The following is a 16,136-nucleotide window of genomic DNA, read 5'->3' as shown; positions in this document are numbered from 1 at the left end:
CCTTACTGATTCTCATTAAATTTTCTGACTATAATAATACATCTTGAAAAATTCCACTAGCCAGTGAAATATTTTTCATTCAGAGTAGTCGAGTGATCTGTCTTTGGAATAATAGTAAATACAGCTCCCATTTATTTAAGAATGTCAGGAAGCCGTCCAGTTGACAATATTAATAGAGTAGAAAATCTATGTTCACAGAAGCTTTCATGTCAAATATGAAAACTTGCTAAACTGCTTATCAGTGCTGACCTGCACCCAAGCTTAGATGAACTGTTAGGCAAGTTAACAGTGAGTATGAAGGTAAATAAATCTCAGAATTTCAATGATATCAATACTAATCACTGTACAAATCTTGGACTGAGTAGAGAAAAAAAGGGAAAACTTACCTACTTCCTGTACTCATCTAAGAATGAAAAGTATATTTATACCAAATTCAAAGAAAGGAGACTTTTATCACATATTTATGTAACCATCAAACAAATAGGATGGGGATTTATTCTGATTTATCATCATATGAAAAGAATTGTTAATAAGGATGTCAAGTAAATGTGTATGGTAAAATCAAATGATAAAGATGGTATTTACAAGTAGGAATATTAACTTTTCTAAATTCAAATTTTAATTTCTGAAATCTAAGACTAGAAAGTAAGGAATATTTCTATGACCTAATTTATCATCCAAATGTATTATAATCATTCAGCGTATTTCTGGACGAAAGACAAAAGTAGTTCTTAAAATTTGAATAATATTTCATGCACTGTATATGGATATATTTTGAGGACAGATGTTAGAAGTTAATTTATTATTATGGTTAACATTTAATGAACACTTACAATGTGCTAGGCACTCATCATCCTATATAAATTATTCACTTATTAATCAAAATCAAACTATGACAAGGTCCCATTTCTAGCTCATTTGTTCAGATGTGAAAACTGGGGATCGGAAAATGTAAGAATTTTCTCACTGGCAAATGTAGAGGCAAGTTTAAAACACAGATATTAGACCCCACCTTCTTAAGCATGAACACAAGGAGACTTTTACATTAAAGATTTTACAGTATTGGATTTTAGTGTTGGACAAAATTACCCAATACATTTCCAGTCTGAAAATCCATCAGTTGTCTACAGCAGTTTTATAATAAGTTGTACAATGAATTATAATTCATGAATCATGCTGTCTAAAATATTAAAAACTCAGTGCAATTCTCCTTTCATTATATAATAAAGACTAATTTTTATGCAGGAAGAGATCTTATGTTGTACATGTTAATATACCTCAAAAAGTTGAGCAGCATCTGTCAAAACATACTTTGACTTTATCATTGAACACAGCCCACAGTGACCATGGAATAAACCACACAAAAACAAAGAAGTCAGAAAAAATCTTAAAACTACTGGGACATTCAGATTTCTCCCCATCATTTCCTATAAGGTAAGTTCCTAAGACATTTGAGAATCATTCTGCCCCCACCTATTTTCTGCTACTGTATTAGTTATTTTATTAAGTACATTAAGCAAGAAAATTCTAGATTTCCTCTTGGTACAAAGAGAATTTATCGGCAGCAGAGGGAAGTGGTGTTTCCCATTGTTGCATGTAGCTGTGCTACAGACCCTCACAATCTATAGTCAGAGGGAAATAAAAAAGCAAAGTAAATAGCTACCATTTAGTGAGCAACGTGCATGCTCAGTCACTCAGACATGTGCAACTCTTTGCGACCCCTATAGCCTCAGAGAAGGCATTGGCAACCGAATCCAGTGCTCTTGCCTGGAAAATCCCATGGGCGGAGGAGCCTGGTAGGCTGCAGTCCATGGGGTCATGAAGAGTCGGACACAACTGAGCGACTTCACTTTCACTTTTCACTTTCATGCATTGGAGAAGGAAATGCCAATGCACTCCAGTGCTCTTGCCTGGAGAATCCCAGAGACAGTGGAGCCTGTTGGGCTGCCATCTATGGGGTCACAAAGAGTCGGACACGACTGAAGCAACTTAGCAGCAGCAGCAGCAGCAGACTATAGCCTGCCAGGCTCCTCTGTCCTTGGAGACTTCCTGGCAAGAATACTGGAGTGGGTTGTCATGTCCTCCTGCAGAGGATTTTCCCAACCTAGGGATCAAACCTGCGTTTCCTGCATTGGCGGGTGGATTCTCTACTGCTGAACCACTGAGGAAATCATCATGTTTTATATTCCACAAATAGGTGATATTGTATGGTATTTGTCTTTCTCTGACTGCACTTACCTATCTCTGATTATCTTACTCTGATCATCTCTGTTATCACAGATAGTATAATATCAGAGTGATCTATGTTGCTACAAAACAGATCAGATCAGTCACTGAGTTGTGTCCGACTCTTTGCAACCCATTGAATCGCAGCACGCCAGGCCTCCCTGTCCATCACAAACTCCCGGAGTTCACTCAGACTCACGTCCATCGAGTCAGTGATGCCATCCAGCCATCTCATCCTCTGTCGTCCTCTTCTGCTCCTGCCCCCAATCCCTCCCAGCATCAGGAGTCTTTTCCAATGAGTCAACTCTTCGCATGAGGTGGCCAAAGTACTGGAGTTTCAGCTTTAGCATCATTCCTTCCAAAGAAATGCCAGGGCTGATCTCCTTCAGAATGGACTGGTTGGATCTCCTTGCAGTCCAAGGGACTCTCAAGAGTCTTCTCCAATACCACAGTTCAAAAGCATCAATTCTTCAGTGCTCAGCCTTCTTCACAGTCCAACTCTCATATCCATACATGACCACAGGAAACCACAGCCTTGATTAGACGGACCTTTGTTGGCAAAGTAATGTCTCTGCTTTTGAATATGCTATCTAGGTTGGTCATAACTTTCCTTCCAAGGAGTAAGCATCTTTTAATTTCATGGCTACAGTCACTATCTGTAGTGATTTTGGAGCCCAAAAAAATAAAGTCTGACACTGTTTCCACTGTTTCCCCATCTATTTCCCATGAAGTGATGGGACTGGATGCCATGATCTTCGTTTTCTGAATGTTGAGCTTTAAGCCAACTTCTTCACTCTCCACTTTCACTTTCATCAAGAGGCTTTTGAGTTCCTCTTCACTTTCTGCCATAAGGGTGGTGTCATCTGCATATCTGAGGTTATTGATATTTCTCCCAGCAATCTTAATTCCAGCTTGTGTTTCTTCCAGTCCAGCATTTCTCATGATGTACTCTGCATATAAGTTAAATAAATAGGGTGACAATATACAGCCTTGACGTACTCCTTTTCCTATTTGGAACCAGTCTGTTGTTCCATGTCCAGTTCTAACTGTGGCTTCCTGACCTGCATACAAATTTCTCCAGAGGCAGATCAGGTGGTCTGGTATCCCCATCTCTTTCAGAATTTTCCACAGTTGATTGTGATCCACACAGTCAAAGGCTTTGGCATAGTCAATAAAGCAGAAATAGATGCTTTTCTGGAACTCTCTTGCTTTTTCCATGATCCAGTGGATGTTGGCAATTTGATCTCTGGTTCCTCTGCCTTTTCTAAAACCAGCTTGAACATCAGGAAGTTCACGGTTCACATATTGCTGAAGCCTGGCTTGGAGAATTTTGAGCATTACTTTCCTAGCGTGTGAGATGAGTGCATGTGCAATAGTTTGAGCATTCTTTGGCATTGCCTTTCTTTGGGATTGGAATGAAAACGGACCTTTTCTAGTCCTGTGGCCACTGCTGAGTTTTCCAAATTTGCTGGCATATTGAGTGCTGCACTTTCACAGCATCATCTTTCAGGATTTGGAATAGCTCAACTGGAATTCCATCACCTCCACTAGCTTTGTTCTTAGTGATGCTTTCTAAGGCCCACTTGACTTCACATTCCAGCATGTCTGGCTCTAGGTCAGTGATCACACCATCGTGATTATCTGGGTCGTGAAGATCTTTTTTGTACAGTTCTTCTGTGTATTCTTGCCATCTCTTGAGGTTAATATCTTCTGCTTCTGTTAGGTCCATACAATTTCTGTCCTTTATTGAGCTCATCTTTGCATGAAATGTTCCTTTGGTATCTCTGATTTTCTTGAAGAGATCCCTAGTCTTTCCCATTCTGTTGTTTTCCTCTATTTCTTTGCATTGATCGCTGAAGAAGGCTTTCTTATATCTTCTTGCTATTCTTTGGAACTCTGCATTCAGAAGCTTATATCTTTCCTTTTCTCCTTTGCTTTTCGCTTCTCTTCTTTTCACAGCTATTTGGAAGGCCTCCCCAGACAGCCATTTTGCTTTTTTGCATTTCTTTTCCATGGGGATGGTCTTGATCCCTGTCTCCTGTACAATGTCACGAACCTCATTCCATAGTTCATCAGGCACTCTGCCTATCAGATCTAGGCCCTTAAATCTATTTCTCACTTCCACTGGATAATCATAAGGGATTTGATTTAGGTCATACCTGAATGGTCTAGTGGTTTTCCCTACTTTCTTCAATTTAAGTCTGAATTTGGCAATAAGGAGTTCATGGTCTGAGCCACAGTCAGCTCCTGGTCTTGTTTTTGCTGACTGTATAGAGCTTTTCCATCTTTGGCTGCAAACAATATAATCAATCTGATTTCGGTGTTGACCATCTGGTGATGTCCATGTATAGAGTCTTCTCTTGTGTTGTTGGAAGACGGTGTTTGTTATGACCAGTGCATTTTCTTGGCAAAACTCTATTAGTCTTTGCCCTTCTTCATTCCGTATTCCAAGGCCAAATTTGCCTGTTACTCCAGGTATTTCTTGACTTCCTACTTTTGCATTCCAGTCCCCTGTAATGAAAAGGACATCTTTTTGGGGTGTTAGTTCTAAAAGGCCTTGTAAGTCTTCATAAAACCATTCAACTTCAGCTTCTTCAGCGTTACTGGTTGGGGCATAGACTTGGATTACTGTGATACTGAATGGTTTGCCTTGGAAACGAACAGAGATCATTCTGTCGTTTTTGAGATTGCATCCAAGTACTGCATTTCGGACTCTTTTGTTGACCATGATGGCCACTCCATTTCTTCTGAGGGATTCCTGCCCACAGTAGTAGATATAATGGTCATCTGAGTTAAATTCACCCATTCCAGTCCATTTCAGTTTGCTGATTCCTAGAATGTCGACATTCACTCTTGCCATCTCTTGTTTGACCACTTCCAATTTGCCTTGATTCATGGACCTGACATTCCAGGTTCCTATGCAATATTGCTCTTTATAGCATCGGACCTTGCTTCTATCACCAGTCACATCCACAGCTGGGTATTCTTTTTGCTTTGGCTCCATCCCTTCATTCTTTCTGGAGTTATTTCTCCACTGATCTCCAGTAGCATATTGGACACCTACTGACCTGGGGAGTTTCTCTTTCAATATCCTATCATTTTGCCTTTTCATACTGTTGCTACAAATGGTATTATTTCACTCTTTTTTGCAGCTGAGTAATGGTTCGCCTTGTAATACATACTACATCTTCTTTATCCATTCATCTAGACAGACATTCATTCATGATAGACATTTCGGTTGATTCCATGTCTTGGCTATCTAGATAGACATATCCATTCATCCATGATAGACATTTAGGTTGATTCCATGTCTTGGCTATTGTAAATAATGCTGCTATGAAAACTGAGGTGCACATATCTTTTTAAATGATCATCTTCTCCAGATATATGCCCAGGAATGGAATTGCCAGATCATATGGCAACACTATGTTTAGTTTTTTAAGGAACTTCCATCCTATTCTTCATAGTGGCTGTACCAATTTACATTCCCACTGACAGACTAGGAGAGTTCCCCTTTCTCCACACCCTCTCCAGAATTTATTATTTATAGACTTATCAAAGATAGCCATTCTGACTGGTGTGAGGTGATACCTAATTATAGTTTTGATTTGCATTTGTCTAATAGTTTCCAATGTTGAGCATCTTTTCATGTGCCCTTTGGCCATCTGTGGACTTTAAGGTGGCACAATGGTAAAGAACACGCCTCCAAGGCAGGAGATGCAGGGGACATGGATTCAATCTCTGGGTCAGGGAAGATCCTCTGGAGGAGGAAATGGCAACCCATTTCAGTATTCTTGCCTGGGGAATCCCATTGATAGAAGACCCTGCCAGCTGTAGTTCACAGTGTCACAAAGAGTTGGACATGACTGAGCAACTGAGCACACATTCACTGGCCATCTGTAAGTCTTCTTTGGAGAAATATGTATTCAGGTCATCGGTCATTTTTTGATTGCACTGTTTGTTTTTGATGTTGAGCTGCATGAGCTGTTTGTACACTTTAGAAATTAAGCTCTTGTTGGTCACAATATTGTCAGATATTTTCTCCCTCTCTGAAGGTTGTCTTTCTGTTTTGTGTGTGGTGTCCTTTGCCATGCAAAAGATTATAAGCTTGATTAGATCTCATTGGCTTAGTTTTGCTTTTTTCTATTGCCTGGCAGACTGACTGAAGAAAACATTGGTATAATTTATGTCAGAGAATGTTTTATCTATGTTCTCTTCTAGGAGTTTAAAATATCCTATCTTGTATATGTCTTTAACCATTTTGAATTTATTTTTGTGTATGGTGTGAGGATGTGTTCTAAGTTCATTAATTTATGTGGGACTGTCCAACGTTCCCAACACCATTGCTTAAGAGACCGTCTTTTCTCCATTGTATATTCTTGCCCCCTTTGCCACAGATTAATTGACCGTTGATGCATGGGTTTATTTCTGGGCTCTTATTCTGTTCCATTGATCTATATGTGTATTTCTGTGCCAATATCATGCCAAAGATCCACTCTGCTTTACTGGAGCACTGTAGTATTATCTTAAGTATAAGAGAGTTATGACTCCAGCTTTGTTCTTTCTCCTCAGTATTGCTTTGGCAATTCTGTGTCTTTATGGTTCCATATGAATTTTAGGATTATTTTTTCTAGTTCTGTGAGAAGTATAAAAAGGGTAATTTGATAGACAGCACATTAAATATGTGTAGACTGTGGGCAATGTGGTCATTTTAGCAGTATTAAGTCTTCCAATCCAATAGCATGGGACATTATTCCATTTCTTTGAATCATCTTCAATTTCCCCTAATTATATTTTCAGAATGCCTTAAACATTTACAGAAATTCAACTCTATGCTGGTCATTATTTTTGATTCTAAAAGCTATGACACAGATGTTCACACAGGTGTTCACACCAACATCATGAATTGTATGTGCATACATGCATGTGTTGGGGAGTGAGGTGCAAAGATAAAACCTAATAAATAAAATAACCATGCTTAATACATATATGGCTAGGTACTATATTGTTAGATTAATCAGTGATATCTTTCCCCTACTTCAGATTTTGTGTTTTTTACTGATTACCCTTCAAGAAAGCAGAAAGGTCCACCCTTCATGTATTCAAGATAGGTATGAAACTGGAAGTAAAGAAGAGCTTGCCAGAATTTTTAACATTTGATTTGTAGATCCTAGACCCAGTGTGCATCATAGTGTTAATTGTAAAGCAAAAAGGGTCTTGGAAAAGCAAGAGGCAAACTGGGGTTAAACTTAAATTACAGTTTTTCTCAAGTTGGTGGGTACCCAGAACTATGGGCACTAACAGTGATGGGACAGTGACCCAAGGCTTCCAAGACGGGTGGCCATGAGCAATGCAAGAACGAGTGACCTTTGTCACTGGTCACCAGCCTCAGCGGAGATTTTGTGACTGCAAGTATAGAATAGTGATGGTTTAGTCGCTAAGTCATGTCCAACTCTTGCGACCCCACAGACTGTAGATCACCATGTTCCTCTGTCCATGAAATGTCCCAGGCAGGAAAACACTGGAGTGGGTTGCCACTTCTTTCTCCAGGGGATCTTCCTGACCCAGGAATCAAACCTGCATCTCCTGGTTGGCAGGCAGATTCTTTACCATTGCGCCACCAGGCGTCCCACAAATATGGTATGGGAACAGTTAAAAAGTGGCAAACAAGTAGATCACCACTGTTAAGCGTGGGTGATGGGAATATCAGCAGAGACAGTCATAATCACCAGAAGCATTCATTCATCCCCTGGGCACCAAGTAGGCCTCTCAGATTCTGGAGGGACACTGGGTTGGAAAGGAGAACCTACCACACAGAAGACAGGATTTTCTGTAAAGTTAGAAAGCTAAAGGGTGATGGCAAATAAGTTCTAAAAAGAAATTAAGTTTTCACTTTCACTTATACTTTACACATCTTGGCTTACAGACTGTAATTAATACCTGCCTGGTTGTAAAATAATAAAAGTATGTGTGAAGTACATAACATGAAAGACAAAGGTGTGATTAATATGTCACAGAAAAAGTGACATTTGAGAAACCTGAAAGATGACCAAAGGCTTCCTTAGTGGGAACAGCACATGCAAACGTAGATATAGCTCTAATATCATGCTTTGACCTTGGTACCATCAGCAATCGATTAGTGTACAAATGGAATACAAATATTTACAAGCAACTGATTTTAGGAGATGTGGAGTAGAGAGATCAACATAAAATTCACCCAATGAGTAGGATAATATTCTTCAATCACAGTGGTTCTCCAAGTGTGGTTCAAGGACTCCTAGTGACTCCAGAAAACAATTTTTCAGGTGGTCCACAAGGTCAAATATATTTTTCTAATAATAATAAGGCATCATTTGCCTTTTTCACACTCTTCCTCTCACAGGAATGCAGTGGCAGTTTCCAGGGCCTACAAAACAGATGAGATCATAAAAGACTGAATGTAAAAACTGAGATGAGAACCTATCTTCTATGAAAGCAGACATTACAATTTGCAAGAATGTAAAGCAATGCCACCCCCTCACCTTTTTGTTTTAAAATTATTATTTTTCATAATAATATATTTACAATAACATGCAATTAAATAAACTTTAAAAGGGTCTGAAGATATGTTTTAATTTCGAAGATGGTAATAAATACTGTTACATAAGAGCCCTCCAAACAAAAAATTTTGTTGTTTGCCCCAATAATTTTCAATACTATGAAAATGTTTGAGACTAAAAGCTGTGAGGATCTGTTTTGAAATCTTACATGGGCTCAGTGTATAGGCTTCAAACTTCTCAATACTGAGATAACTATTATGATAAAATGGAAAATGTGAATAATCAACATAGTCATTAACCACAACTGCAGAGTTGGTATATGGAAAGGATGCCAAAGCATTAATAGTGAAGATGGGTATAGAAGTGGTTGCTATAGGTTTAAAATGGAACTAAAGGATACTATAAATAGATTATTTTTTTTAAAGGAATCATGTGGTAAGCAGATATGCCTTTTATTAAAAGAAGCCTCACCAACATTATTTTTGTTAAGAAGAAGGAAAGAAAAATTTACACAACTAAACATCTGCAGATTAACTAGTACTTTATGCAAAAACAAAAAGGGAAGAACATTGTGTTTTTAGTGTCCAAAATGAATACTTTCTGGGATAAATTAAGATGGTCAAAAATTTTAGACCCAGTGACAAAAGAAGATGGGATGTTTTGAGAGAATAGCACTGAAACATATATATTACCATATGTAAAATAGACAGCCATTGGGAGTCTGACACATGATGCAGGGCAACCAAAGCCAGTGCCCTGTGACAACCTAGAAGGATGGGATGTGGAGGGAGGTGGGAGGCAAGTACAGGATGAAGAAATGGGATAATTAGGTATCTACACAGAATAAATAAAGTGGACCATATCATCACACTAGGCAAAAAAAATAACACCAGGTGGATTATAGATTTACATGTTAAGACAAAACAACAAAAACCCTACAAAGCCTGCAGAGGATAACCTAGGAGATATAATCTTAGAAAATACCTAAAATACAACAGAAAAGCACTAACTACAAAGCAAAAATACAAAAAAAGAAAAAATCATCCACCTAAAACAGTCATCAAGGACAGCATGAAGAAAGTAAATAGACATCACAGAACAGAAAAGGGGTTTCAACATGTGAAATTGACGAAGGATTTATACTGAGGATCAACAAGAAAACACAGACAACACAATGAAGGAAGAAAACTGGGAAAAACACCTAAACAGACACTTCACAGCAAGAAATATCCAAATGGCCTATAAACATAAAAACAACCCAGAGGCCCAAAGTCAAATGGGTTTCAGTGTTAATATACTGTAACATAATGCATATAACGAGAACATTACACAGAAATGAAAGGTAAAAGCTAAACCTACATGCAATGGTCTGGACAAATTTCATAAACATGTTTTTTAATCATACTAATACCATGCAAAATAATTCATACTGAAAAATTCTGCCATGTAAATTTCAAAACCAGACAAAACCAGACCATATATATGGTTTAGAGTTGAAAACACAGATTTTAAAATTCTGAAAGTAGGAAAATTCTTCCCATTTTATGGGTGAATTTCAAGAACCAGAGACCAAGTAAAGGCAAAGAACTCCCTGGTATTAAAAAAGAAAAACAAACAAACAAACAAAAAACAAAAAGCAAACAGTGTACTGGCATCAATGCCTCTATGATCACAGCTACTTAATAATGTACCCAGGATTATCTATGAGGGCAATAACTATTATAATTAATTTGTTTCTAGTTTCTACCATATTTTTACCATGTGCTGCAACCAAAAAATACTGATATTTACTGAAACAAGTACCAAAATACACACGGATGCATGCTGTCTTTTTCCTCAAACTCACACAAAAATGACCACAAAGATTCCTACACTCATCTTTCACAAGCAAATAAAAATGACAACTGGTATTTGAAAAGAATTAACATGATGAGGTACTTTACAGATACAGTTACTATCATTCTAAAACTTTTTAAAGACTCCTACCAATGATGTAGATTCAATGGCTTTGTTAAAGCTGAAAGAAGATTCTCTGTGACTTTCATAGCAATATCATATAGAGTTGAACAGAAAAGAGCAACCACAAAGGAATAATATCTGTTGGTAACCTCAAAGAGATCCAAGGTACTGGAAGGCCTAATATTTAAAGTGTTTAAACCATTTCCTTTATTGACAGTATAGGCAAAGGTCAGGGCTATTTGAAACTCTTTCTTCTTCTTAGATCAAACATCTTAATTTGAGCATCATTAAAACACAGTCTTGTGTATTCATTAGGACACTTACTACCATTATTATGATCTGTTATGTCTATACTCATTATATTAACTACTCAAGTCTCTCCTTGGAGAAATAAAACCTGTGGTTTGTTGCTGTTAAGACAAAAATGATGAAAACATTACCACTTGGTAACACTTGTTCTGTGATGGTAATAAGATGGATTATATCAAGAGAGGCCTTGCTTTCTCTTGCCTTTTCCATAAATCTTGGGGCTACAAAAGTATCAGTAGACAGGTGAGCAGGGCAACATGTGTGATGCTGACAGTAGAAAAACACCTGCCTTTCCTTCTAACACCCATCACCCCAAGCCATGGCCCACAAGCTTAGTTTTGGAATCTTCATATGAATCCTTCCTTAGGTTATGCTCACATTCATCACTCAATGTCTATAAGGGCAACAATATGTCTCCTGCACCATTTGAAATGTTATATTTATGACACACGGACTAGATGTTGATTCTGAATCTCATAAAATTTACTACTTAGAAATAAAAGAAAAATTACCTTGGAAATAACCTGTAAATGCATTACAAACCTTTCTTTAGTTGAAAAAAATAAACTGTATTTTTCCTTCCTTGTCTAGTGTTAGTCAGATCATATACGGAATAAATACAGCAAAGAAAGAGAATTACTAGAAGTGATTTTTTTTTTGGTCAGCTAAGAAAATCAACTGTCTTGGGGTTTCTCTCCTCTCTCTCCTTGGTTGCTTCTGTCAAATTTTATATAAAATGTATCACTAAAGTGAAATATATATATATTTTGTAAGAAAAGAAATACCTAAACTTTATGTGGTACTCTAATAATTATTTAGCTTGTATAATTTCTTGACATTTAAGGAAAATAAATACACTGAAATCTTACTCTGAGATAAGATGATTCACAATTGCACATATTTTACCTTAATTCAATTTCAGAATTTGTTCAAGGGAATTTAGTAATGAAAAGGATTCCACCAACCACAAGGAATGAAGGCTTTAAGCCCAAGAATGCTAGGCTAAAGAGGCTGTTTGGAACAATTTTCTCTTCAATATTTTTAGATTATCTATTTGAACTCCCTCATTTTCTTATATTTTCATATAATCTATTTTCCTTTTAAGAACATTTTTGTTTCATCTTTGCCTTCATTTCACATAGTGTGCATTTAGAAAAGAATCTGAAAAACCATGGATTAGGGATCAAAAAAAGCTCATAATTTTTTATTAAAAAAAAAGAATGTGGTGCTTTAAAGCATGACATTGATATGTAATTGATTTTTCTGTCCTTATATAATATATGCTAGCTTATAAACTTCCATGAATGAGAGTTTATCTGAAAACTGACCTTTAAATTTCAGAATTCTGTTTCTAAGCCCATGCTTAAAAAAAAATGAACATTTGCCTGTTGGTTCAACTATATGTATTTTAGTACACTGCTTAGTCATATTTTTCTTTGGGAGCTTAAGAGTGTACTCAGGCCTGCCGAGAAGAGTGTCATTAGTCTGAGAATGGCAGAAATGATTCATGATACAAAATTTGGAACACTCCAAACACATTTCACCTGTGGGTAAAATTGTTGCAGAATATTTTTCATGATAGACACACGTTGTCTTTAATTAAAGACTATTTTAAACTGACAGTATATAATCATTCAAGTACGTATATTTTCCCCAAAAAACACTGAAAGAGTGATTTATTACACTGTATCTTCAACTGTAATAAATAGCCCATTAGATATTCAATTTGCTTTAGCACAATTACAATTAAGGCATAAAGATTAAACTAATCAGACCAGGCACAATTCACATCCAAAAGGGAACCAACCAGAATTTGGAACCACAGAATGCATTTTAAAGGCTTTGGCATGTTACTGGATGCTTGGGGCTGGTGCACTGGGACAACCCAGAGGGATGGTACGGGAAGGGTGGAGGGAGGGGGGTTCAGGATGGCAAACATGTGTATACCTGTGGCAGATTCATGTTGCTGTATGGCAAAACCAATACAATATTGTAAAGTAATTAACCTCCAATTAAAATAAATATATATTAAAAAATGAATAAAATAAAGGCTTTGGCAGGTTGCTTTCTATATTTTTAAAAAGAATTATATTGATTTAAGATAAGTAACTATGAACATACTAAAAAGAAATAATTATCTAGTATATTGAAAAGGTATCTGTAAATGAAAGCTTTATTGATATAACAAGAAAATAATTTCCTACCCCAAAATTATACACTGAAACATATAATTTTATACACATATACATTTAGAAATATACAATATTATATATAAATTATATATTTTATGTTTTATAAAAATATATATCTTATATGCTATAAAAATATAAACATGTTTATAAACATACAAATTTATTCTAAACAAATAGCTGGAGTTTAGTGTTCAAACTCATTGTTTTCAAAATTATTAAATAATTTTGTTTATTTACTGTACACTGTAAGCATTTACTATACATTGACAATATAGTAATAAGCATAATAAAATTTTACTACTAAGCTATTAACTTTGAAGAATGTGCCATGGACTGGCATTCCATAAAGGAGCAAAGTCTTAGCCCTTCTCTACCACAGATGAGTTTAAAGACTTCTAGTTCTTTAAAGATGTTCTAAAAACTTTATTATTATGCCACCTTCTATGAAAATTCTTAGAGAAATTCCTCAGGATTTCATTGGGAGAATAAAGCTATATTTCAGCTAAAATCCACCACTTTATGCTATTTAGGACTATACACAAGGAAATCTGAGCGTTCTGTGACTACACTCTGAACACAAAAGCAGCATAAGGAATTAATTACAAAGAGATGTGCATATATACACACTCTGTAGATGCACATAAAAATATATGTAAGTATCATGTTCATAATGCTAAAAATGTTTTACAGTATTGGGGCTCAAAATATATTTATAGGTGAAAATTGTTGCAAATATGTTACTGAATGATCGGGTAGACTCTGCAGTGTAAGAGAAAAGGTCCATTTGGAACATCATTATCAACACACTTCTGAAGAAAGTCAAACTAAAGTGTGTATGTATATGTGTGTGTGTGTGTGTGTGTGTGTATCAGATCAGATCAGTCGCTCAGTCATGTGCGACTCTTTGCGACCCCATGAATCGCAGCACGCCAGGCCTCCCTGCCCATCACCAACTCCCGGAGTTCACTCAGACTCACGTCCATCGAGTCAGGGATGCCATCCAGCCATCTCATCCTCTGTCGTCCCCTTCTCCTCCTGCCCCCAATCCCTCCCAGCATCAGAGTCTTTTCCAATGAGTCAACTCTTTGCATGAGGTGGCCAAAGTACTGGAGTTTCAGCTTTAGCATCATTCCTTCCAAAGAAATCCCAGGGCTGATCTCCTTCACAATGGACTGGTTGGATCTCCTTGCAGTCCAAGGGACTCTCAAGAGTCTTCTCCAACACCACAGTTCAAAAGCATCAATTCTTCAGTGCTCAGCCTTCTTCACAGACCAACTCTCACATCCATACATGACCACAGGAAAAACCATAGACTTAACTAGACGAAACTTTGTTGGCAAAGTAATGTCTCTGCTTTTGAATATGCTATCTGGGTTGGTCATAACTTTCCTTCCAAGGAGTAAGCGTCTTTTAATTTCATGGCTGCAGTCACCATCTGTAGTGATTATGGAGCCCAAAAAAATAAAGTCTGACACTGTTTCCACTGTTTCCCCATCTATTTCCCATGAAGTGATGGGACCGGATGCCATGATCTTCGTTTTCTGAATGTTGAGCTTTAAGCCAACTTCTTCACTCTCCACTTTCACTTTCATCAAGAGGCTTTTGAGTTTCTCTTCACTTTCTGCCATAAGGGTGGTGTCATCTGCATATCTGAGGTTATTGATATTTCTCCCGGCAATCTTGATTCCAGCTTGTGTTTCTTCCAGCCCAGTGTTTCTCATGATGTACTCTACATATAAGTTAAATAAGCAGGGTGACAATATACAGCCTTGATGAACTCCTTTTCCTATTTGGAACCAGTCTGTTGTTCCATGTCCAGTTCTAACTGTGGCTTCCTGACCTGCATACAAATTACTCCAGAGGCAGATCAGGTGGTCTGGTATTCCCATCTCTTTCAGAATTTTCCACAGTTGATTGTGATCCACACAGTCAAAGGCTTTGGCATAGTCAATAAAGCAGAAATTGATGTTTTTCTGGAACTCTCTTGCTTTTTCCATGATCCAGCGGATGTTGGCAATTTGATCTCTGGTTCCTCTGCCTTTTCTAAAACCAGTTTGAACATCAGGAAGTTCACGGTTCACATATTGCTGAAGCCTGGCTTGGAGAATTTTGAGCATTACTTTCCTAGCGTGTGAGATGAGTGCAATTGTGCAGTAGTTTGAGCATTCTTTGGCATTGCCTTTCTTTGGGATTGGAATGAAAATGGACCTTTTCTAGTCCTGTGGCCACTGCTAAGTTTTCCAAATTTGCTGGCGTATTGAGTGCTGCACTTACACAGCATCATCTTTCAGGATTTGGAATAGCTCAACTGGAATTCCATCACCTCCACTAGCTTTGTTCTTAGTGATGCTTTCTAAGGCCCACTTGACTTCACATTCCAGCATGTCTGGCTCTAGGTCAGTGATCACACCATCGTGATTATCTGGGTCGTGAAGATCTTTTTTGTACAGTTCTTCTGTGTATTCTTGCCATCTCTTGAGGTTAATATCTTCTGCTTCTGTTAGGTCCATACATCTTTATCGAGCTCATCTTTGCATGAAATGTTCCTTTGGTATCTCTGATTTTCTTGAAGAGATCCCTAGTCTTTCCCACTCTGTTGTTTTCCTCTATTTCTTTGCATTGATCGCTGAAGAAGGCTTTCTTATCTCTTCTTGCTATTCTTTGGAACTCTGCTTTCAGATGTTTATATCTTTCCTTTTCTCCTTTGCTTTTCGCTTCTCTTCTTTTCACAGCTATTTGTAAGGCCTCCCCAGACAGCCATTTTGCTTTTTCGCATTTCTTTTCCATGGGAATGGTCTTGATCCCTGTCTCCTGTACAATGTCACGAACCTCATTCCATAGTTCATCAGGCACTCTGCCTATCAGATCTAGGCCCTTAAATCTATTTCTCACTTCCACTGGATAATCATAA

General features: G+C 37.4%; 1 protein-coding gene across 6 annotated transcripts in view; it reads right to left on the bottom strand.

Annotated features, from left to right (window-relative positions):
• Positions 1-790: 790 nt before the first annotated feature.
• The window catches only part of LOC112442020 (craniofacial development protein 2-like), a 43,393-nt gene continuing 28,047 nt past the window's right edge, over positions 791-16,136 (bottom strand). For all 6 annotated transcript variants that reach the window (XM_059876259.1, XM_059876261.1, XM_059876262.1 and 3 more), the window contains one exon: positions 791-8,632. In XM_059876259.1, the coding sequence (XP_059732242.1) occupies positions 3,659-5,338 (1,680 nt within the window). In that variant the 5' untranslated portion in view covers positions 5,339-8,632 and the 3' untranslated portion in view covers positions 791-3,658. The remainder of the gene's footprint in view (positions 8,633-16,136) is intronic.

This window comes from Bos taurus, chromosome 17 (assembly GCF_002263795.3).
Source record: "Bos taurus isolate L1 Dominette 01449 registration number 42190680 breed Hereford chromosome 17, ARS-UCD2.0, whole genome shotgun sequence".
Taxonomy (NCBI): domain Eukaryota; kingdom Metazoa; phylum Chordata; class Mammalia; order Artiodactyla; family Bovidae; genus Bos; species Bos taurus.
This window is presented reverse-complemented; position numbering and strand designations above follow the sequence as displayed.